The 25,134-nt window shown below is 40.2% G+C and overlaps 1 protein-coding gene across 5 annotated transcripts in view; it reads right to left on the bottom strand.

Moving 5' to 3' along the window:
* Window positions 1-4,000: 4,000 nt before the first annotated feature.
* The window catches only part of Reln (reelin), a 460,226-nt gene continuing 439,092 nt past the window's right edge, over window positions 4,001-25,134 (bottom strand). For 2 of the 5 annotated variants that reach the window (XM_052719248.1, XM_052719249.1), the window contains exons 58-66: window positions 22,661-22,734; window positions 20,794-20,955; window positions 19,615-19,772; window positions 16,491-16,710; window positions 14,538-14,735; window positions 13,772-13,870; window positions 13,067-13,150; window positions 9,449-9,584; window positions 4,001-5,093 (exon numbers count right to left, since the gene is read on the bottom strand). In XM_052719248.1, coding sequence (XP_052575208.1) covers window positions 9,455-9,584; window positions 13,067-13,150; window positions 13,772-13,870; window positions 14,538-14,735; window positions 16,491-16,710; window positions 19,615-19,772; window positions 20,794-20,955; window positions 22,661-22,734 — 1,125 coding nt within the window. In that variant the 3' untranslated portion in view covers window positions 4,001-5,093; window positions 9,449-9,454. The remainder of the gene's footprint in view (window positions 5,094-9,448; window positions 9,585-13,066; window positions 13,151-13,771; window positions 13,871-14,537; window positions 14,736-16,490; window positions 16,711-19,614; window positions 19,773-20,793; window positions 20,956-22,660; window positions 22,735-25,134) is intronic. The other 3 variants (XM_052719250.1, XM_052719251.1, XM_052719252.1) reach the window with 3 other exon arrangements.

Below are 25,134 nucleotides of genomic sequence, written 5' to 3'. Positions count from 1 at the left end.
CTCATTACAAATAAACAACTTTGACTTTTCATTTCTCTTGAGTAAATACTATGTGTGGATGAGGCGAGTCATACAAGGTGTATTCTTAGCTTTTTAAGTTACTGAAAAACTGCTTTCCCAGATGAATACATAATTTTACATTCTTCTCACATCAGCATAAGAGAAGAAGCTCCAGGCTTTTTATATCTTTGGTAATATTTGGTATGGAGGTACTCTCTAGTTTTATCAACCCTCATTAATGTGCAGTGTTATCACATCGTGGTTTTAATTTTATTGACAATATTGAATGTGTTCTCATGTTAATTTTCCTCTCATACACACTGTTAAAGTGGCAAAATCTTTGGCCTAATTTTGCTTAGTGGGCCATGTTCTTAAAATTTATGAGTGTTGAGAATACTTGGTACCTTCTAGATGAAAAATTCTTTATTACATATTTTGTAAATATTTCCTCTCATTCTGTAGTTTATATGTTACTTATATTAACAACACTTTAAAAAGTGGAAAAGTGTAATTTTGATAAATTATCCTTTTATGTAACACATAAAAGTCACTGACCAATTCAGAATTTTCATGCTTTGCTTTCTTCTAGACATCTTACAATTTTAGGTTTTACATTTAGGGCTATGATCCATTTGGAATTTTTTTCTTTTGTATATGGCATAAGTTTTTGATGTAATTTCACATTCCAACTGGCCTTCCAGTTATGCCAAGTTCATTTGCTGGAACTGTCATTCAGATGACTTCGTATTTCCAAGCAAATATATACTAAGTCTGCATCTGTCCATGAAATCTCCATAAGCCTGTGTGAAGGTTGGAGCAGGGTGGTAGGTTTCTTAGTTTATTACTCTCTACCTTGTTACTGTGAGACAGGGTCTCTCACCCAACTGCGAAGCTTACTGGTTTGCGGCTAGACTGGCTGGCCAGCAAGCTACTGGGATTCTTACTGTCCCCATCTCCTAAGTCTACTGGGGCTGTGGGCACACACAGTTATTCTCAGCTCTTCTTAAAAAGCATGGTTGCAGATCAGAACTATGTCTTCATGACTGCAGAACAAGTGCTCTTACTCACTAAGCCATCTTCCTGGTCCTCCATTCTGTCTCATGACAGTACCATATTGTCTTGATCACAGGCTTTACAGTAAGTTACATTTTGTAGTGTTTCAATGTTCTCTTCTTTCAGAGTAATTGGCTCTTCTTGTTCTTTTGTAGTTCTCTACAGATTTTAGTATCAGTTTGTTAATGGCTATAGAAATGCCTGTGGGGATTTTGGCTAAGATGTATTGAATATTGAGATAAGCTTAGGTAGAGTTGAAACCTTAATGAGAATTCCTACATGTGAGAAGAGTATATTTCTCCATTTATGTAGCTCTTTTTATTTATTTATTACATATACAGTGTTCTGCCTGCCTGTATGCCTTCACACCAGAAGAGGGCACCAGATCTCATTATAGATGGTTGTGAACCACCATGTGGGTGCTGGGAATTGAACTGAGGACCTCTGGAAGAACAGTCAGTACTCTTAACCTCTGAGCCATCTCTCCAGCCCCCCATTTATGTAGCTCTTAACACACAAAATTCAGACTTCTATTTCCTATTTGTGACTTAAAAATATTACCTAACATGGCATCAGAAGGAGTGAAACTCAGGACAGGACAGTGGTCTCCAGAGGAGAACGGAAGTGAGAGGCTTGTGCTCCAGCGGAACAAGTCTCCGTCTGCAGGCGTGTGGGTTCTGGAGACTCAGGCACACCCACGTGACTGGAGCGACAACCACCCTGCTATACAGCTGAATTTTCTTTATTTTTTATTTATTAGATTTATTAAGAAGCCTATTTTACCAATGCTTTTCTTTTTTTCCTTTTTATTTATCTTATGCATTGTTTACATCATGTATCTTGATCCCATTCACTTCCCGGTTCTTTCGAATCCACCCTCTGCCCCTGTGCCCCCCCCATCTAAGAAAACAAAATTTAAGAGAAAAAAGAAAAGAAAAAAATGGGGAAAAATGAAAATCTTGTCATGGAAGCTGCAGTGTGACACAGTGAGGCATTCAGTGACCTGCTGTGTCTATATATCTTTACTTGCAAGTGTTCATTGCAAAGAGTCATTGGTCTGGTTCGAGGCCTCTGGTTTCTGTCTTTGCTGGGTCCTCACTAGGATTCTTCTTGGATATCTTGTTGTTGCCCTGTGTTGTGGAAATCCTGCAGCTTTGGGTCTGCAGGTCAGGTCCCTTCATGTGCTCCAACAGATCATAGATGGGGTAGATGTTGGGGTGGGCCAAGTCATAACCCTGGTTCTGGGCCTGGGCAGCTATGGGGTAGCATTGGCAGAGGAGAGATGCCCCCTTCCCCCACCTCCCACCCATCAATGCCTGAGACAGGTGGAGGAGCTGGCCCTCGGGTCATAAGAGTGGGAGGGCTGTCCCTGCCCCTCACCAGCTGCATCACTCAGAAGAGTGGCCCCTGTACCTCTCCTGGACAACACAATGGAGTTGGCCCTGATGGTGTAGGTGTGGGAGAGCCAACTCTGAGGGCATGAAGGCAGGAGAACCAGCCCCATCCCTTGCTCATTCCTGTAAGAGGTGAATTAGCTGGGGCAATGCTGGAGCTCACCCTGGTGGTGGAGTGACTGGTGGACCAACCCTACAGCTGAATTTTCTTAAGAGATACTATGTGTTATCACTCCTCCCATAGAGAACTACAGGTAATAGTCAATAAATAAACAAATTCATAAACAAAATGATCACACTAGGAAAAACATGCTCTGAAGCCATAGTTGTAGCTCATATTTAAGAGTCTCATTTCTACCTATGACATTATTTAATCTTATATTTTACATTTAAGTGTTTAAAAAGACACTGTTAGCCAAGGCATGTATTCTTCTTTTAATACATTAGGAATTCATCCATTGCATGTAATTAAATTCAACATTTGAGATGTCCAAAATAATGGAAAAGTTTATTATTGCTGAATCCTCTAAACTTAAAATGTTTCCCAAGATTGAAAAACATCTTTTTGAAAATACCCTCAATAACATAAGTATGCTTTTTTTTTCAAATGGCACATGTTAAAAGCAAGCAGGGGTAATATCTGAATTACGACTGAAGCCTCAACAGTCAGAACAGTGCCTAGCACAGGATAAACAACATGTGTTTGCTGAGTGGGTGCAGGACACCTCTTATGAGCCATGACTTGTATTAGCACTTAACAAAATTTTTGGGACCTAGGTTATTTTCAGAATTCTCTATTACAGAATGATAAGTTAAAAAAAGAAAGCTGAATAAAAAAAAAATCGTTGGGGCCAGAATGATGGCCCAGTTGGTAATGTGATTGCTGCAAAAGCATGAAACTGAGTTCACATCCCAGCACCTATGTAAAAGTGACCTGTGTGGAGCCTCGGTGGCGGGAAAGGGTCAGAGTCAGGCAGCACCCTGTCTCGAAAATGAGGTGGAGAGATTGAGGAAGGCACCTGACATGTGACATCTGGCCTCCATGTGCACACATGGACATGCAGACACTCATGCACCAGAAACACACTCAAGAAACATGGTTAAATTGAAAGTATGGCTTCATGGTGCTGTTACCAATGATGAAACAAAAAACTAGTAGGAATACTTGGTATCTTTTCCAAACATTATTTGGCTCACATTTTCTATGTAGAAATTAGAAATGTATGAAGGGCTACTGAGATGGCTCTGTGGATTAAGTGCTTGCTGTAGGAACATGAGAACCTGCATTTGGACCCTGAGAACCATACAAAAGCTCAGGGAGGCAGCAGGGATCTGTAATCCCTTTGTGTTTGTGGTAAAGTGGAAGGTGGAGACAGGACAATCCCCAGAAGCTCATGGGCCAGATAGACTGGCTTGTGTAGCAGTGAGCAACGAGAGACCCTGGCTCAAACAAGAAGGGAGCAGAGGGGCCCCCGTAAGTTGTCATCTGGCCTCCATACACACACACTCTCTCTCTCACAATAAAAATTGAGTGAACACAAACAAGCTTGAGCTGAATTTTGGACATAATTTTTATTTAAGCACGAGCTTTTAGCAAGGCTCACCCTGGAGTGCAACCTTCTGCCTCATGAATAGTCTGGGGCTACAGGGTGCTGGTGTGACTCAGCTTCACCAGAAGGTATGAATATGACCCGCAGGGAAAACAACCCATGAAGAGAACACAATGAGGAGAACATCCACCATGTTACAAATCACTTTGTTATCACAGACACAAAATGGCAGTCACTGTTAGTAGATAGCCACAGAACACTTGAAAAAATGGTTTTAGACAAGGTAATCAGAACTTCATTGTGAGAGGGAGATAGTGTGTTCATCCACAATTTTTAAGTAGAAAATATTTCAAGGTCAAACATTTTTACTATCCACAAAATGATGCTAAATCAACATACATGTTAAAGAGCATAATAAAGGAGATAACAGTGTCTTTACAGCAATCATCTTGAATAGGTATTTGAATTAACTTCCTGCAGAATACAAGTAGATCATAGTTCAGCAGCAAATCATTGCAACATAGCAAGTAGACATGGTTTCAATGTGTTACACTGTAGAGGAGAGTACAAAGGACAAACACTGATAACTTAATCATATGAAACAAGACACAAGGCTGAAATACAGTCTACGTAAGTAGCTTGGAGAGCAAGAAATGTTAAATACTGTGCTAAAATGCCACTTTAAACATAAAATCTTTAAAACTTTGTGCTTAAACTTCTTTTCCTGTTAAACTATTTCTTATTGTTAATACTGACACTGCAACTGATATTACAACAGATCACAATCTCCACGGACGCACCGACATGAAACGTTTACTTATGCACAGAGAAGCCACTCATCATTAGTTCACAGTGTGGGAAAGTGGTGTACACTCGGTCTTGAAGGGCTTTCTGTTAGCCAAGTCCTTCATAGATGATTCCTGATACTGGAAGCAGTGAGAGGAGTTTCAAAGAAAGTAATACATCGCATGTTGTAAGGGAAAAATCAACTTGACGTCTTCACGGGTATGGCCTAAGCGACCTTCGTCTTCTGCTGTAGAAGTGCCTGAGCCCATGTTGCCGTGAAAAATTCATCATGTAATTTTGTTTTCGAGTGCTGTCAAAAATCACAAGAAGGGTATAGGCGGGGAGGGAAGGGAAAAAGAGCATGTAAGTCCCATCATTGAATGTATGATCTATTCTAAGGTCCCAAGGTAGCCTGATATTTATTAGAAAATTTTCAGAGTTCAGAAATCATGCTGACTTCACCACCTAGGGACAGAATAATTAGACTTTCCTAGTTTGTTCACTCTCAGGGCACACAACGAAGAAGCAATGCTGGGCTCTACTATCTCAATAAGCACCTGGGGTTATATTCAATAATCATGTCTTGGTGAAAGAGACATGATACTAAAAAGGTGGTCATAAAAAAATAAGAACGTGTAACTGAATGTATAGCCATATAGGTGTGCATTTATATTCTCCCCATCTATACACACACATTCCTACACATACCATACGTGAAGCTGATAAATATACTGAAAATGGGTATCAGGACTCTTAGGAAATTAAAGAATAGTTTCAGTGACAGCTGCTAATGTTTTGGCATGGTATCTTCCATTTTTCAGACAGGGTTTTGTTATGCTGCCCAGGTTAGCCTCAAACTTACGATTCTTCCGTCTTAGTCCCCAGGGTGTTGGGATTAGAGGTCTGCAACCCAACTCTCACCTATTTTTTTTAAGTTTTATGATCGATAACCAGTAAAGTAAGAATTGTAATTTCATACACTGACCTGAAGGGCAATATATTTATATGTGGCATTAGCATGTGGTTTGAGTACAAAGCTATCAATATCTTCCAAATGTGTGGAGTTCTTGAATGCATGGTCTCAGACATGCATAGAGAGATGATATCAGTGATAGCATTCTACCCTCAAGGGCAATATAAAAGGAACTCCAATTAGGGTAGAGGGAGAGGATAATTTATCAATAATCAGTATACTAGCAAGGTATAAAATGATGCTTTTTAACAATATCTTCTAGGCACTATACTTAGCTATGAAAATGCAGAAACTTTAAGATGAGAGAATTTTAGTAGTGGTGTTTGGTTATTAGTAGAGATTTACAGGAAGACTCTCAAGGAGATCACACATCAGCTCTACAGCAGCAATGTCTGTCCCGAGACCATGACAAAAGGCAGATGTGAAACTGAGGCATGTTTTATAAAAGTAAAGTGCTAATACCTTTCCACTTAGGATTTCTATATTATCAAAATTTTGGGAACTACAAAGCCAAAATGAATACTCACTAGAGACATTTTGGAGAAAAAGAGAAAAAAATGTTAGATTTTGTGTTCTGGTAGCCTTCACACCCACTCTACTTGCAAGTGATGGTGATATGTGCATTACTCTAGGTTAATCAGTTTCAATGTCATAGTGGAAAGATGAAGGAAGTGCACCCATGTTTATTAGCTGCTGTGAGCAGTAACTGCTGTTGACGTAAAGTCAAGTCTTGCAAACATACAGACAGTGACTAGTGCACTGAGCTAGTCAAGCACTAGAGAAAGTGTTGTTCTATATATTCACTACATCTTGGGACTGGCGCTTGCGGTCTTCCTGCCAGCATCCGAGGTCACTTTGAGTCCTCTGCACTATCATAATGGTCCCGAAACCAACCTATGTATCTCCGTTCTCCACTGAACAGAAACTGAAATGCTATGAAACATACAATTTATACCTAAGATAACTGTAAGATTGTACGCATGTGTACTAGGCCTCACGCATACACTCTCGGGAAACTTTTCTTCAGAGTTTGGCTTTGTCTTATTAAAAAACTACCCATAATTCTTACATCTCATAACAACATTCTACGCTAGTGATGCCATGCATCTCATGTCCTCCTCACGATGAATCTTGTGTAGATGGTTTCTTTTGATTCACACCAATGCAGACTGCGCTACGCAAAGCTGCCTCTAGTCTCCAGCAGCCGCACTGGCCACCCTCTAACATCACACCCTCGACTGATTTTGTTCCAGTGTATTTGCTGTTGTGCTCACAGCGCCCCTCAACAGTGACTGTTCTGTTTTGTTTTGAACTCCCATAGCACCCATTTCCTGCGGAGTGGAATCTGTACTCCTGTCTCTGCTCCCCATGTGTAAGCGTCTGATAATATGGGGGCCTGCTGTCCAGCTCTCTCCACCCCCAACCACAGCTCTGCACCTCCTGCTTGACCCGTGGGTGTCAAGGCATGCTACTGAACCTTTGGTGACTTACTGATTGGATTCCTGCTGTAAATCATTAACTATAAGGAATAATTGCAGAGTTAAAGCAATGAAATTATTCTGTCAAAACATGTTCAAACACAAAAGTATTCAAAGAAAATTTAAAATGGTTAAATATTTTACAGAAAAACCCAAACAAGCAAGATACTTAGTTATCTCATTGTAATTAGATTGATGTGGCTGTGACCTGTATATATGAGAATAAAGACATACTTAACTTTAACTGAAGCTGCTAATAGTGTCAAAGAAAATTCTATATGAAGTTATTTTATTATAGAACTGCTTTAAAACTTCCATCTCTATGTGTAAGAAAAATATTAGCAGGTGGTAGGTTTTTAAAGAGGTTTACTAATTTAGGGGATATTCTAATTCACTGGGCATAGGAGTTTTGAGTCAGTTTGTATTATGTATCTGTGGATTACCATGATCCTTCATATGTACATTAAAGTGTGTCTGCTTCAGATGTCTGGCATTTATATAATTGTATTTAAGCAGCCACACTTTCAAAGTGTGCTGGTAGCTAACTAGTAATTTGGTTATGAGTCATTTGCACTGAAGTCTAATGAGGTGGACTTTTACAGTTCATAAGCCTGTTCATGTACCACAGGGAATGATAATAACAGAATGTCATTTGATTCTAGGCCCATTTAATAACCCTAAGTGAATATTAAGCAACTTCTCTGTCTTCTAAAATGTCCAACTTACAAGACTGTGTATTAAAGCAGTTTTAATCATATGAGTTTTAAATACATTTAAAATTTTGTATTGGTCTACTTTGTGGGCAACTTACTTTTGCTTTTGATACATGTAGTTGTATATGAGATAATGTCATAGCAGGTGCAACTGAGCTCAAGATTCATTTTTCCATTGCAACCACAGGAGAAAGGAGTTTCTAATTGTAAGCTCAATTTAAGCTGTTTTGAGGTACAATCTAGCATTGGACATGATAATCTGCTTTGGTTATAGATAGAACTAGGGCCTTTAAATAATTCTTCAAGTCAAGCCATTGAAAGAAGAGAGAGTTTTCTCTGAGCAGCAGTTTCCTATAACGCTGACTGAAATTTCCATTGTTTCAGGGATTTTGAAGACCTAGATAGCATATAGAATTAGAAAATGCATACCTGATTCTGTACAGAAAATATTGGTATTGTAAGATCTTTAAGGAATTTGTGATTCTACACTCTTTTGAACCATTACTTTTTTTACAGTTATAATATTAGCTCATTTATTATTATGAAAACAATTCAATCTGATTTTGAAACATGAATTGTAAAGGATGTGGCAAAACAGGAAGATTAGAAGAATTTGAGCTTGTAGAAATTTAGGTATTTCATTGATCAGTAAATCATTATTTTCAGCATATGTACAAAAATGACAATTTATATGAAGGCAGAAATAAGAATCCAGTGACTATAGTTATATATTTCAGAGAAATTTGAGGGAGTTTAGGATGGATGCTGCCATTCAAACTAACCACTGGGCACAGGGGAAGTTGTGCACCCGATTTCACGGTCATGTACTTTCAGAAAGATCCATACCAACAAGTGGAGTTGCAAATGAGAGTTGCACATTTCTCTTCCGTTAAATGGAAATGAGGATGATTTGACCACACACCTCAAGAGACATCAGGATTAAATGAAAAATCTTAACAAACCATTTTACTCTCGAGTCTCGACTTTTGTGAATTAGAGGACTTCTTATCAATGGGCATGACCCAGAACTCACAAGTGTTAAGAGTAAAGCTACCCCACTCTGTCAACTATTAACTTAAAATTGGTAAGTCAAGGCACCTTCATGCAAATCCCCGGCCCAACGGGTCTTTTGAAAGACATTAACTACAGACTAGAGGTCTTTTGCGTACATTCCTAATTCCACTTCTCATACAGAGTTTATTAACTGTGAGCACTTCAAGGATGTCTAATACAGAGCCAGGCATGATTGCCCAATGAGAGAATGCTGATCACCACACCCCAGCCTATGCTGCTATCTCCAATATTGCATAGATCCCAGACTTCTCTTAATTTGGCTGAATTTATGTGTATGTTCCAGTCAATGTATTCCAATATTGTCTATAACTGCATTTCTAGAAAATTTTCACTTGTAAAGACTCTTCTACAGAAATTCTCAGCTAGCTTTGGTAAAACTGGAAGAATAAACAATAAACATTCTCCAGGAGTAGTGAGGATGACTTACCTTACTCTAGCAGAAAACCAGTGACAGCAAATAATGAAATATAATACAAATTAAAAAATGCCTCTCAACGCATGCAGCACTGTGATTAGTCATAAAAGTCTGATCAGGTTTAGGCGCAATATAGGATTTTTCATCTCTTTTGAAAATAAAAATTCAACACGTTATTTCTTATCCTTCTATACCCAATATAGAGATATGCTTAACTTTTTAATGTAATGCAACATGCAATATTTGCTCATAACCATATGTCAAGGTACATGTAGCTATAACACTACATTTGGCATAAATGTTACATATAAAGTATAAAAATTAATCATTTAATATCTACTGTAAATTTTATCTGAGTTTTCAATTATTTACATTTTAGGTACTGTTAACACCCGAGGAGATTAAGGAATGGGCTTTAATGGAGACGTCTTCTATATTAGATAACACAGTCAAATTTAATAAAGGAAAATATGATTTGCAACAAATGTAATATGCTCATCTTCATAAATCATTTGTGCCAAAAATGTGACAGTATCTTGATGATGAATAGCAAGAGGGGATGGTCATGATGGAACTTATATTAAAATCTGATAAATGTGTTTAGAGCCAAAGTTAGCAACATATTAGTTTTCAATTTTCAATAAATGTGGCAACATGAATTTGCTCAATTCACAAAGGCTAACTTTTTATTTGGTGATTTGCTTTCAAGGTACACATGCAGAAATCAGCCCAGTTCATTATACACATGACAGGTTGTGACTGAGACACACACACAGGAAATGTGATGTGTGAATGGAATGCATAGTTGGGTGAGGGAGATTCTTAGGATAGAAGTGTGAGTGCCCAACAAAAGGGGTTGAGACAACTAACTCTCTTTTACCCTAAGAAGCACCCTACTAGCATGGATCTTGTGAGGGATCTGCCCAAGTGTCTTCATAAACATTTACTGAGAAACAAATATCCTATGCTAGCAAGTGAGTTTCACCTGATTGGCGATGATTGTGTTATGCTATATCATTTAGACTTTATGGAATGAGATCTTTCTGTAAACTAGTGAGGCTGGAAAAAAATGATCTGCCAGTTCAATGCAGACAGATTAGCAGGAGCTAACCATCACAAAGGCTTCCATGTGCAGGTCTCACTGGCACTGGATTACACTGGATTACATCCTCAAACAAGCACAGGGACTTTGCTTGGTGAATGCTAAAAGGGAGGTTTCTATCTTTGTAGTCTGAGGCTGGTCAGGTGTTTATGATGCTCAAATCTTTCCACATATAGTCCTTTACAATTAAACCATTAAGTTAAGAATATATTATGTGTCATATTCATTTAGGAAGTGCCACCTTGAAACATTTTTCAAAGGTGTTGAATTTGTTCTCATCAAACTCACATGTCCTTGGTTAATATGGACAGTATGGACATTACTCAATGTAAGATACCATGCATGGCCACAGCTTTTCTTTCTAGAGGTTTTTAGCATGTGTCCTTGGTACATATATACACCAGCAAAACTATGACATTAAAGCTAGATTAAAGCATAATCATGTGGAAAAGAAAATACATTCTAAAAGTTATTTAACTGAAATGTATGTTGCAAAAACATATTAACACCTCTGTCTGCATGTTCAACTAGGTTGTCCCTCCATGTGTGTGCCCCAGATTACTCTTCCTTCTCCATGGGGGAGAGGTAATAAACATCATTAGCTCATACAGCTAAAGGTTCTGCTGGGGAAGTGTAACCAACTAAGAAAATATGTTTCATTAGTATGCTTTACAGACACATTCTACACTTCTTCTTAAATATACATATTTTCCATAATAAAATTTGTAGTGTTTATGAATAACATGAGCCTCAGCTAGATTCTATATATCTTGCAGAGTTGAAGGACAACAGGGTTGTTATAGTTTATTTTTCTGAGTTATCTGGAACTTTCTATCATATACTCATCAAATGAATAAATTGTATTGCGAAGCTACCAAGTACATATTAGTGACTGTCTTAAAACTTTTGTGATTCTTACAAAAAGGAAATACTTTGAAATGTTATAGTGGCATAAAATCTTATCTTAGGAACAGAGAAAAAATATAAAATATATAGTTCTAAAACAGAATTCTTTAGGAATATGTCTATTAAGATTCATTTTTTGAATTGAGTTCTGTGAAGTATATATTTTTTCTAAAAACATATATATGTAAGGGAAATACAGTACTTCTATAATTTTAACAAATTTTGAGATGTCACTAAAGATACATCATTTGTTTCTAAAATTTTATGTACTTTTATTAAGTGGTATAAGTGTAAAGTTATAATTTCCCGATGAGTCACTGAAAGACTCAGAGTGAAACAAGCTATGCCACACCCCACACTCGTGCTGGTGTTCTCATTGTTCAAGGGCTTAGCGTCCTGACGCTCTGAGGCAATGATGCAGGGTCAGAGCAGGCAGATCCTGGCAAGTGATAAGTCTTTAAAATCTTAAAACTCTGGGACTGAATGAAAATGAAGTCTTATAATAGAGATTACAGTTCCAGAATGTAACAAGAATTTCAGTCTTATGTCAGTATCATGATGCTGGTGGTTGCTTACAAAAATTAACACCAACACCAGGTATTCCAGAAGGTTCTCTTGGGGACAGGCAGAAAGGCTTCCTGATGGAAATCTGAGAGCCTCTGAGGCAGCAGGTAACAGGGAACTGAGTTTTGTTTTCCAGTTGTGAAGGGGTTACACCACACCGAGATAGTACATTCTAGATGACAACAGGGGCTTGAATGGGCGGGAGTGGAAAGTATCTAGTCAAATGTATGGTATTCTGAGAATTGGTGCACCTATCAAGGACAGAATTAGCATTCTGCTTTCTGTTGAGAATGGGAAAGTTTTGAAGTTTCCAGGGGAGCTGATTTTTTGTCAGGCGCCAGAGGCCCTGTCTATACAGGTTGTCTTGGCAGAAGGCTTGAAAGAGATATGATTGTTGACTCAATTCACGAGATGCACCAAAGCACTTTAAAGAGAGATGCTCAGTTTTTAGTGCAGATGAGGCAACTCCTTCAGAGGAAGGCCCGCTTCCCCAGGGATTCTGAGCATCCATCAAAGGGAGAGAGTTCAGGGCATCATGGCTCTAGGATTGGATTCTGGTCTATTGAACATTTCTCTTTCTCCTTCCTGTGTACACACATATATGTGATTATTTACAGCTTTTAAGAGCCCAAGTTTTTCTACTCTCCTGGAATAATGTAGTTGGAGGAAATCAATAGCGAAACAAAACACCAGCCTCATATTTAGACTCAAGGGTCTGACTGTTACTGTAAACTTAGATTTTTTGTCTTGAGGAGGCAGAGCCCAGCAAGTGGTCCAAAAGCAGCAGCGCGCACAGTGGGAGCGTGTGTGGGGACCGGGTTGCTCTTGGAATTGGGGTTGATATGGATGCCATGCAAGCAGGTGCCTCAGTGACAGCTAAGACAAGGGCTAGCTCAAGACTGGAGAATTCAGCTCATGGCTATGATTGAAAGAAAACAAATCCGGTAGTTTTCCTACCAATTAATGATTGAAATTTGCTTTCAAAATGACCGAAATCAGCCACATGACTGATTTCATTTTGGATCTGGTAAACAGAATGAACATTTGAACCTATCTACCGAGAAGATTCGCCTCTCCTTGCCAACAACTTGGAGCCACCAGTTCGAACTCGTCGAGACATAAGCATCCCAGTTTTACAGGAACTAGATTATTAGAGAAAAAGCAAGTCATCTCTTTGCAAGGGAACAGTCAACCCAGCCAGAGGAGAGTGTGACAGCGCCTCTACATGGGACAGACAAGGGGGAGGGCACCGTTAACTCTTGGGTGATGGGATTGTCAGAAGGAATGTGAGACCATAGACTCTCTGTTCTAGTTACAATAAATTCCTCAAATGTAGAATGCCTCTGGGGCTGATATAGGTCTTCATTATGGGCTCATCCACCATGAACATTCTGTATATAGACCAGCACAGATCATTCTTTTAGGAAGTTGTTCTATTTTGTAAGGCAACCCAGATCAAGCATAAGACATCATTTCCCATTTACCCAGAGACTTCTGTTTTATTGAATTTGACCAATCCTGCCAATCCTTAAATAAACATTTTAGGTATCAAAGCTTTCTAAAGCCCATTAAACTACATTCAGGGCTTTGTTTGACTTCACTGTCGACTTGAACTATCCTGCAGTTGCTGAAGAGTGTTAGCCACAAGTGGCCCTTTGGGGACTTTCTCATCAGGTCTACTTCTTACTGAATCAAGGAGCATGCCAGGTCAAAGGAACTTCAAGCCTGAAATGGACACAGGATGCTAAATAGCAGATACTCACAGGACGACTTCCACATGGTCCAAAGCCCATTGATCATGACCTGTTCCATTGTGGCGTGGTTGCCACCAGCGCAGTAAAACTCCTTTCATCCGTGCCTCCCTGGTTCATAGACAGAAGGGCACAGAGGTTGAATGTTTAAGAAACAGACCTTTCTTCTGGTAGGTGATCTACAGATTTCAGACGCTTCAGTGGGCTAACCTAAGTCAAGAGCATGTTGCAAAATAGAATCCAGATTTGCTTAGCGCCTAGTACTCTTCTAAGCAGTATGGAATTTTATCGGCAACTTAAAGGCTAGTTATAGTGTTCCAGCTTTCTCCCTCCTTCCCTTTGTTCTAACACTATCTGGAAAAGCAACATGTTTATCCACAAACATGAAATGCTTTCTGTGACAGGCTCTGTTAGAAGCTGGGTGAACAAAGCTAGGCAAAGGTGATATGGCAGCATGTTCTCCAGACTTCTAAACGGTCACTCCAGCTCAAGGTTGCTGTTTTCCAAAGGATAAGAAATACTGTTTAAAGGAAGGGAATATGCACAGCGTCTTTGCATTTAGTTCTCCACTCATACCCTCTTGCCTTCCTATCTTGATTAGTTATCTGCCTCTGGACCTACTGGAAAATAGTAACGCCATGTTGGTGGTCTGGGATGTCTTAGCTCTGCCACTGCCTGGGTTCATGGCATTGACCCAGTAGCCAGCCAACTCCCATGTCGAACTCAGCGATTCACAGGAATGGGTGGGAGATTATGCATTTCCCTCCAGGCCACTTACAGAGGGACATTGTAAGACACCCGCTGAGCTTGCGTGAAGTCCTTTGGCTGGTGCTGAGCAATGACATGCCAGGTGATGCCGTTGTTGATGCTGTACTGCAGCAGCACAGCCCTGTCCACGGCATGGGGGCCGCTGAGGTCACTGTTGCAGCTGTCCGTCTGGGACGTGCTCCCAATTTGTAAGACAAACATAATTTTGCTGAAAATACAGGGAAATCAACTTTAGATGAAAGTTGGAAACATTAAAGGAGGAAGAAGTTCTCAATCTTTGTTTTTCCTGAAGTCCTTAATTCCAGAGTTCATAATACAGTTGGGTATCTATGGGTTCCACATCTGAAGATTCAACCAATTACATACACAAAATATTCTGGAAAAAACTGTTCTGAATGTGCACAGCCTTCACCTCCTCTATCACTCCTCAAGCAAGATAGTGTACCATCCACCTGCATCGTTTACATGTTGTATTGGACACTGTAAATCATGTAGAGATGATCTGAATTACACAGGAGCATTAGCGTAGTAAGTGCAAGTACTACATCAAAGAGGGACTTGAACATCCATGGGGGATTCTGGAACCAATCTCCCATGTTTACTAAGGGGTGACTGTACAATAAAAACAGATACGAATAAACAGTTCTGACTTTGAAAGATGTGTCCCCTTTTTCACGCTGCTGGATACCTCCCCACCCCCATACCTTCTGTAACATGGGCCAAGCAGCTGAGGACATGAAACACAATCACAATATGTGTGCTGTAAGCTTTTTACAAATTGCTCCAAGCTGAATAGCATCTGGATAAGGATAAATCATCATGTATATTTTAGGAAAGGTTTTCCGGATCAGATGAAGGAAAGCTGAAGCAGAACGTGCAGGCTCAGGCTCACATCTATTCTCTGTTAGATGTCTTTCCCCAGACATCCTTATCCTTAGAAGACACAGCTCTCTGTGTGTGCATGTGTGCATATGCCTGTGTGGTGTTTGTTGTACGCACCTGTTTGGGGGGGGGTAGATATGCACATGTGTGTGGAGGTCAGGGGTCAATGTCAGCTGTTTCAAGAGCTTTCCCTCCTTACGGTTTTGAGACAGGGTCTCTCACTGAACCCGAGGCTTACTGATTCAGTTAGCTGGGCTATCTAGCAAGCATCCTTTAGCTCTGCCTCTTCAGTTCTAGGATTATAGTTGCACTCCTACACTTGGCTTTGTATCAGTTCTGAGGGTCAAAACTCAGGTTCTCATGCTTGTACGGCAGCCTTTACCCACGGAGCCAACTTCTCAGCCCTGAAGACATGGGTTTTAAACACAGAAACACATCCCCACAAGGTTACCAGTGTGGCTCCTGGACACTTGCCACTGTTCAGCAGGAACTCTAGTCCAGTGCACTGTGGCTCTTTAAAACTTTGGAATCTTTACCCATATTCTGGCTTTGGCAAAATAGCTGATAAGGGGAAATGGTGAAGAATCTCCAGGGTCTCCCTACATCACTTCTATAATACATTTATGAAGCTTCTGCTCACTCTATTCTGTTAATGAATATCCAGTTCCTATACATGTGAATGACTGAAAATCTTATCATCCTTTATTTCTATTTACTGAATTTATTATAGATGCCAAACATAGGTATATATTTGTATATATACACACTTTCATATTATATTTGCATACTTTGCTGTGGCTAACATTAAGTTATCTATGTAGATTTTCCCTGTCCATTCTCTCCATCATGTTTAGCTATTTCTACTATAGTATCACCACTTAGCTAGTATTGTGTGGGGAGAAATAGCAAAGACATCCTATGACAAATTTACACCATGATAGTTCTGAGTTGTTCAAACACACAATGGTTCTTTGATATTAAGGCTTCCTTGCTTAGTGGAAAATTTTGCATGGTGTTCATGATCAGATTTGGGGTTATGATCAGTTTCTGTGTCTTGAATATGGCACAAGGGTTTGCTCACCTTGCTCGAGTGAGATCCAGTGGCTTGGTAGCAGCTTGTCTTATCTGACAACCATTAAAGTAGAGTGAGTCTCCGTGGGCATAGGGTGCCAGCTGCCCACAGCCACTTCCGATGACACCACCCTGAATTGTTTCCCAGTTGGCTTCGGTGACTCTTGCTGATTCAAAATTATCTTTAATGTAACTCGGAAGCTCGTGACTGAAAACAGAGCAATCATCCCCTGGGGAAAAGGAGGAATGATCACAGGGATTGGCATCAGCTAGAATAAACATAACTCTCCAAGAGTAAGACAATATCCAAGCTTCAGGTTTGAGCCACTCTTACTGCAAGATCAGTGAAGTACTAGGCTGACTCAGACTCCCAGGAGCAACCACTGCTCATGTATTTAGGTAACTATTGACTTATGTTGACTGTGTATTTTGGTAACTATTGGCTTATGTTGAGAAAAGCCCCATTATTTTTGAGTCAATGCTTATTAAAATATGTGCACGTGAATGTACTTAATCTATTGTTTACACACTACAGCATCTGGCCAGGTCTGTGTGTTTACCAGTGTTGGGTCTTAGCAGGGAGCTTTCACCCTTGCATAGGAGGCCAATCTAATTTCTTTTTGTCCCATCACAATTTTGTAGAAACTAGATACGCTGTGTTCTTGTTCTCATCCCACTTTCTCCTTGATGAGTCCAGAGTTTATGTCTCAATTCTGTATTGAATGCCAGCACCTCGCACAGTATTCAGCAATGATGCTGGAATAAATAAATGAATAATAAGTAAACTGGAAATGTCTCTCAGGGGCCACTAAGGTGAGATACTGGTGTATAAGACATTAAATGAGTGAATGTGTGCATGTTTACATTTCTCCTTGATTTGAATTGTACACATGTTCTAAATGCCCACAATAGTTCAAAATCAAAAGGCTCTACTTATGTTGGGTCAGGGAAGAGGGAAAATTCCAGGCAGCTGGGCCTTCTCTTGAGACATTTGATTCATTAATTTGCCCAAAGTTAAAATTCTTCAGCTAATACCCAGACAGATTCAGCTGGTCTCAGTAGCAGTGATACTACTGGGAGGGGAGAAAAGAGGTGGGCAAGTAATTTTCAACGTCAGAGTTGTGCGGGTGCCTACATTAATCATATTCATTTCATCTGGAGGCGAAGAAATAGCATCAACCAAGAAATTTAAATGGATCTCACTGTAGAATTCAAATATATATTTATATTCTAACATCATATTCTTGTGGAAGTTGAATAATTCTGATCTTCTTTAGATAAATCAGCTGTGAGAACTGGCGAGGTTGATTGGAAAGAAAAATTCAGGACCCGGTCGTCTTTACCAGCTCTGTGGTTTTTTTTACAAGTCTCTTACCCTTCCTGAGTCTCAGTTTTCTTATTTATCGAATGGGAATGGTCATTTTGACCACAGGTAACTTACAGGACTATCATAAATTCTAAGTGACTCTATAGAATGAGGATAGTCTATGCAAACAATAAAATCAAGACAGTGTAAAGTTCAAAGATTTCTCAGCTCTGCTAAATGGCAATTATTAAGCTATGAGGATATATATAATAAATATGCAATGACATAGGTTGGAACCTGCGGAAACGTTTGGATGAAGGTAAAGCAGGACTGGCAGGCATTTTCCTACCACGTGCGCATCTGACCAGATACTCTAGTCCAAATACATTCAGCCTCTAGAAGCCCAAGCAGTAGGAATTAATTTGGTTGTGTGAAGTGTTTTTCCTTCTAGGGGCACAGTGACCTGAACATTCAGGTCATCAGATACAATTGTGGAAGGATGGTAGATGGATCCTGGGAGGTGGAGTTTAATTGACACTGATGATGTATTTAAAGAGAGACAGCAAACAAGGCTGGAAACCGAGTGTTGAGTGTGGCTGGGACAGGAAGCTAATGGGAAAGACAGGGAATATAAGGCACCACAAGATGTCCTGAGTGAATTTATTCTGACTCATTTACTTACAATTTTAAATCATTATGTACAGAATTTATCAAGTTGATTTTAGTCTTTTATTTCATGCATGTATGCTGTGGGATGGTCTGTATGGCAAATGTGTTGCTGATTACTCAATAAATAAATCGCTGATTGGCCAGTGACCAGGCAGGAAGTGTAGGCGGGACAAGGAGGAGAATAAAGCTGGGAAGTGGAAGGCTGAGTCAGAGAGACACACTGCCAGCCATCACGATGAGAAACAGCATGTGAAGATGCCGGTAAGCCACGAGCCATGTGGCAAGGTATAGATTTATAAAAATGGATTAATTTAAGATATAAGAACAGTTAACAAGAGGCCTGCCACGGCCATACAGTTTGTAACCAATATAAGTCTCTGTGTTTACTTGGTCAGGTCTGAGCGGCTGTGGGACTAACAGGTGAGAGAGATTTGCCCTGACCATGGGCCAGGCAGGAAAACTTAAGCTACACATGTATGTGAGGCATCTTTGAGTATAAGTGTATATGCAGGTGCATAAGTGTCATGCACGTGTATGTGTGTATGTAGTGGCCAGGGGACAACCTTAGATGTCATCATCAGGAATGTCATCCACCTCCTTTGAGTTAGCTTCTAGACTCAGCCCCACAGAACCTTCTGTCTCTGTCCACAGTGCTTACATGACAAGTTTGTAACACCATGGCTACCTTTTTTTTTTTTTTTTTTTTGAAGCTGAGGATTGAACCCAGGGCCTTGTGCTTGCTAGGCAAGCGCTCTACCACTGATTATGTGAGTTCTGGGGGATTGAACTCAGGTCCTTGAGCTTGCAAACCAAGTGCTTTACTGACTGAATCATCCTCCCAACTCCTCAGTCTACTTTGAAAACTGAGTTTCAGGGAGCAGAAGAGGAACTATTTGTGGGGAGAAAGGGGGGGACCATATGTATAAATATCATAACAAGAGCCAGCATTTTGTAGGCCAGCTAAAAAATAATTTAAGAATGCTTTCAGGAACATAGCTCAAGACTGTTTGAGAATTCATTCCAAAGATAGTAACTCAGTGGTCAAAGGCCTCACACTTCTGAGCCTGGTTTTCCAACCATTTTCTAGTGTAATTCCTGTGTATGTAAGACAAGGAGCCCACAGTGTCCTGCCTCGGGACAGCCCAGGCGGGGTTCAGACCTTGGAAGCCTTCGTCACAGATGCAGACCGCACCGGTGGTACAGTAGCCACGCCCACTGCAGAGCTTGGGACACGCCTCTCCAATGTACACGTGGTCGATGGCCCAGCTTTGCTTCTCAGTTTCTTCCCCTTTCTGGATCCAGCGGAACTGTGTGGCACTGAGAGACCAAAGAAGAACAAAGAGAGGCATCAGGGTGTTACTTTGCCTATCTTGCCCAACCTCCGCCTGTGGGAATGGGGATCTGAGGAAGGAGCTCAAATTTCTACCCAAAGTACCCCAAAAGCAGAGAGTTGTTCATCATGCAGAATTGGCATGTGTATCCCCACATGCCTCTCTGAAAGCTGTATCTTCTCTAAAGTTTTCTCTCCTTTTGCTTAGGTATATGCATGTGCACACGCATGTAAGGTACAAATGCATGTGTGTGCTTGTATGCAATGTGTGTGGAAGCCAGCATCAATCAGTCAATCTCAAGTGTTGTCCTTTCTATTTATGAGCATTTCCATATATATAATGTGTACACACACACACACACACACACACACACACACACACACACACGTATAATAATGTATTATTTTCTAAATCTTTCAGTGAATGCGCTCCAGGAAAAATCACACACTGGCCTAGTTATCCTCAGCTTTCTGTAACCTGGCAACCAGGAGGTATGCATGTCTGCATGAGCAACACAGCTTAGGGTGGAAAGCTTAGGGTGGAACTGGCCTCAACTCTATTCTCTGTGTAGGATCTATCATTCAGGATGTGTGAGTAAGTGTTGCACATGTATGATATGTAGTTAAAAAATATGAGCTCCATGAATAATTCATAAATATGTTCCTTTTCTTGGGACACGGGATGGCAATTAGAGTCCTCAGGCCACAGCTCAAACTGTTCCCATCTTTCTGCATGACCATGGAGCAGTGGTTCTCAACCTGTGGGTCAGGACCTTTGGAGGCTGAACGACCCTTTACAAGGGTCCCCTAAGACCACTGGAAAACAGAGATATTTACACTACAGTTCATAACAGTAGTGAATTTACAGTTATGAAGTAGCAATGGAAATAACTTTGTGGTTCGAGTCACAACATGAGGAACTGTTTTAATGGGTGGTAGCATTAGGGACAGTGAGAACCATGGGGCTGCCTGACGGTCCCACCAGGCTTCCCTTTGCAGGCAACACACCTGGAGGAGACATGGTCCGGCAGCTGGATGGTGATCCTCTTCCAGCTGGAGCTGTTGACAGCATTATAAATGGTGGCTTCGTGGAACTGGAAGGGGGAGCAGCCGATGCTGTTGGAGGAGGAGGGTAGGCACTGGGTCTGCACAAGCTGCCAGGAGTCAGAGCTGCAGCAATCAAAAGGGTTGCACCAGACAAGTCAGAAGGGGTGTGTGAGACATATTAATGTCAGACAATGCTTTGGATAGGATTAAATAATTTTCATGTCAACGTCCTTGTTTTAAAAAGATTTATTTCTATTTTATGTATATGAATGTTTGCCTGCATGCATGCATGTGTACTACCTGTGTGCAGTTCCTGCAGAGGCTAAAAGAGTCCCAGATCCCCTGGGACTGAAATTATAGATAGTTCTGAACCACTGAGTGCTGGGAACTTTGGGAGAACAGCTAGTGCTCTTAACTGCTGAACCATCTCCCTAGTTACCCCTCTTTAAAGATTTATTAATTTAGAATTTCCTCTTTTGAAACTCATATTAATTATAGACCACTGAATCACTGAAAATAATTTAAAAATAACCCTGAAGTTATATACATACAAGTGACATTAAATGAACCCAGAACGTTTTATTTCTATATCTATGCATTTATACATGTCTGTATTAATAACAATTAAAGAAAAAGAGGCCATGAATTTTAGAGGGAGTGAGGGATAGAAAAGAGGAAATGGAAAGGGAGAAATGATGTCATTATATCCCAATTAAAAATACATTTTATAAAAAAAATACATTATATAAAAAATAAAAGCTATCCCCTCCAAATACCTCATGGGAGGGGTTTGAGGGAGAGTAACTGGGGGTTGGGGTGGGGTGGAGTGAGGAAAGGGATCAGGGAAAGTCATCTAATTCTATTTCAATTAAAAACATTTTTTGAAAATTAAGAAAAGATCACACCAAAACAAAAAACAAAACCTCTTATAGGTTACCCATACTCCAGGGGTTGGCCCTATATTCATGCACATATGAACAGCTCTTATAGGAGTGAGTGGGTTATAAAGAAAGAAAAAGAGAATATGAATTTGGAAAGGGCTGTAGGGGTGTGTTATGGAAGGAGTTGGAAGGGGGAGAGTGAGTGGATATGATAAAAAATACCTTGTATATATGTATGAAATTCTCATAGCATATAAAACAAAAAGAATAACTTCTCATTAGATGTGTGTTAGCTCTTTAAAACCACACTAATGTATTCACAGACAACAGAATAAAATGACAGCATGTAGAAGAATGAATTCAAATAACTTCTCACTAGAAATGTACTTAGAACTGGTTGACTTAACATAATGTAATTAAGTTTTCAAAGGGATGGTAGCAGACAGCAACAAGGGAAACGCCCATGTCAGGCTCCATTCACCACTGCTAACGTGCTGTAGGAGGCGGGACTCCAGCAGGAGCATATTCAGAGCATCAGCTTATTAAATGTTTTCTGAAAGTTGGGTGAAAATTAGCAACATGAACAAAATAGTTCTACAGGAAGCAACTCAATGTCTTACCTATTTTTAAATGTAATGTTTCTCAGCAGCTGCCCAGTGTGAAAACTGACTTTCTCCTTTGGTTTGAAAGAAAAATTTGAAGACCTATAGGTAAATTTATGCTAGTGAAATTTATATGAATGTTCCCAGGAGCTGACAGGGCCTTCCTAGGTGTGCCAGGCTGCCTCAGTCTACCCAGTCCTGGGGTTACAGGAGCCCCGATCTCCTGAAAGCTTTCAATCCACTTTCAGTACACAAAGTTGTTTCTTTTCAAGTGGCTACCTTAACATTAGACACATGTTTGAATTGTTTTCAAGTCTGGAAGAAATGTAAAATAATTACACTAACCTTGCATCCTGAGTGTATTCCAGCATTACAGAATGAAGGTCACCACACGAAGTGGCTTCACAACCCACTACAATCTAAAACAAACAGAAGCAATCAATAAACAAGCTAGACTAAACGATAGCCAATGTGACTAATCAGAAATCCTATTTCTCAACATCAGGACTCTAATGGGTAATCAAATATCCAGAGAAAGTTTTACAAGCAGCCTGCCAGTGCATGAAGAATTCATTCTTAGAGCTGTCAAAACATGCAACTTTCAAAGAAGCTGAGAATTAAGGATTTTAAGGTATTATCTCTACTAATTTAACTAATATATCTTATTACATAAATTTAGATAAGCTAAATTGAGTAAAAATATTATAAGGAGAATTTATGGAAAGAAATTGAAAGTATCTAATGCAAAACATGCCCACTGACATCTTAACTCCTTTGATGCTGCTATAAGCTTTTATTTGGAACTGATAACAACAAATTTAATTACTTTAATAGCCATTCTTATTGCTGTTTCCCCTTTTCAGTATTATCTGCAATTAAATGTTTGAGCCATTAATAATGCATGAATGATTTATAAAGTTTGGTGACTCAAATGTAAGTTCTAATTGTTGATTTAATCAACAAGTCCTTTTTCACCACTAGTATTAGGGGAAGTTAGTGCTAAAAATTTCAGGCATAATACTCATAAATGAGACAATTAAAATTCAAGGTTAGAATAAGAAGTGTAGCCCAGTAATAGTAGTGGGAATCTAAGACACACTTATATAACACAGCTGATTAAATGAACTGGAAAACAATCCATCCAATAGGTGCATGTGAGCCGACCCTGAAGGACAGAGAGCATCTGAGGGTAGAGGTGGAGGAAAGCTGTTTAGGAGGGGGTAAGTGTGAGTGGACACGAATCCAGAGCTCTGAGTGCAGGAGACTGGACGCAAGTGGAGAGGGGATGGAGTCCTGGGGGATGATGCTGGAGTGATGAGCTGAGTTCCACACCCTGTGATACAGATAAACAAGTGTTTGATCTTCACTTGCTAAGAACAGAGAGCCACCGAAGACTTGAGGAATGGAAGGATGGACCAAGAGCTACGCTACATAAAGCTAATCTGACTCTGACTTCAAAGTTAGGAATGGAGAGAGACTGGGAGTCAAAGGGGAACTTGATGGATGTGAATGGACATAACAGTGCAGAAAAGATCTGACGGGGTGAGGGAAGAACACAGAGAAGTAGAGTTAGAGGGCACAGGAAGTGACGACATGTGACAAGTGGTGGTGCAAGGTGGTGCTGTCAGCAGAGACGGGGTAATCGGAAAGAGGAGTTGGTGTGGGATGGAAGACGCTGACTTCCTCATGACATACACTGAACTGAAGTGTCCATGTGCAAGTCAGAAGTGCTAAAAATAGTTAGTGGGCTGGTGATATGGCTCAGGAGGTAAAGGGGCCTGTAGTTAAGCCTGATGACATGAGTTTGATCCCTGCGGTTCACATAGTGAGGGGACAGAACTGACTCTTCCAAGTTATCTCTTGACCTCCACACAGGCACGATGGCATGCATGTGTCCATACGTAGACCCATACACACACCCCAGATAAGAAAATGAAAAATGAAACTTAAAATGCTAATATAAAATAGAGTTGTTAGTGAGCCAGTCAAGGTTAGATATCCAGATCTGAGACTTGTTTTTCAAGATACGATCCAAGCCAGAAGATGGTATGAAATTCTGAGTGATCAAACTCAATGGAGAGAAGGAATCTGAGATGCACTGAGAAATGCTGATGCTTGGAGGTGGAGGGAGAAAACTCAGAGGGGACAGAAGTAGGTATCAAGGCGATAAAACCAGAACAAGGAGAAAGCTTCTCCCCAGCTGCAGAGGGTGAAGATACAGTGCTGAATAGTTCAGCGAGTGCAGGAAAGAGGAGGAGGGTGGGGGTGACTGCTGCCCCAGGTAGGTAGAATCCACGGAAACCAAAACTGCAGGGGACAAATTGACTTTTATTAAAAAATGATTTTATTTGTATGTGTACGAATGGGATGGGGCGGGAAGTATATGCATGTGATTGCAGGAACCTGTGGAGGTCAGAGGCATCGGATCCCCCAAAGCTCGAGTTAGAGTGGTTGTGAGCTAAATTTAGGTCTTCAAAAAGAGCAGCAAACATTCTTAACTGCTGAACCACCTCTCTATCCTCCCTTTTATTGTAAATAAATTGATTTCTTTGAAGAAAAAAATTGCAGCATCCTTCAGTTCTGAGTTCACAGAACCATCCAAGGAGGACACAGTGTTGACCAGGGCAGGACCAGGAGCAGAAAACTTTGACTCTCAAAAGACATGGCTTGGAAGTTGGTGTGGAATGATATTAGATAGGACCTTGAGATATGATCGTGCCACGAAAGCTGAACATTTTCTCAGGGTGTGGTAGCATTGGAAAAGCTGGTTTATCTCTGAAGGGAGTCTAACACAAAGCCAAGAAGAAAGCAGATATACT

The sequence above is a fragment of the Peromyscus californicus genome, unplaced genomic scaffold, assembly GCF_007827085.1.
Source record: "Peromyscus californicus insignis strain IS unplaced genomic scaffold, ASM782708v3 Scaffold_6__1_contigs__length_162567912, whole genome shotgun sequence".
Classification (NCBI taxonomy): domain Eukaryota; kingdom Metazoa; phylum Chordata; class Mammalia; order Rodentia; family Cricetidae; genus Peromyscus; species Peromyscus californicus.
The sequence above is the reverse complement of the archived record's forward strand: the minus strand, read 5'-3'. Positions and strand labels throughout refer to the sequence as shown.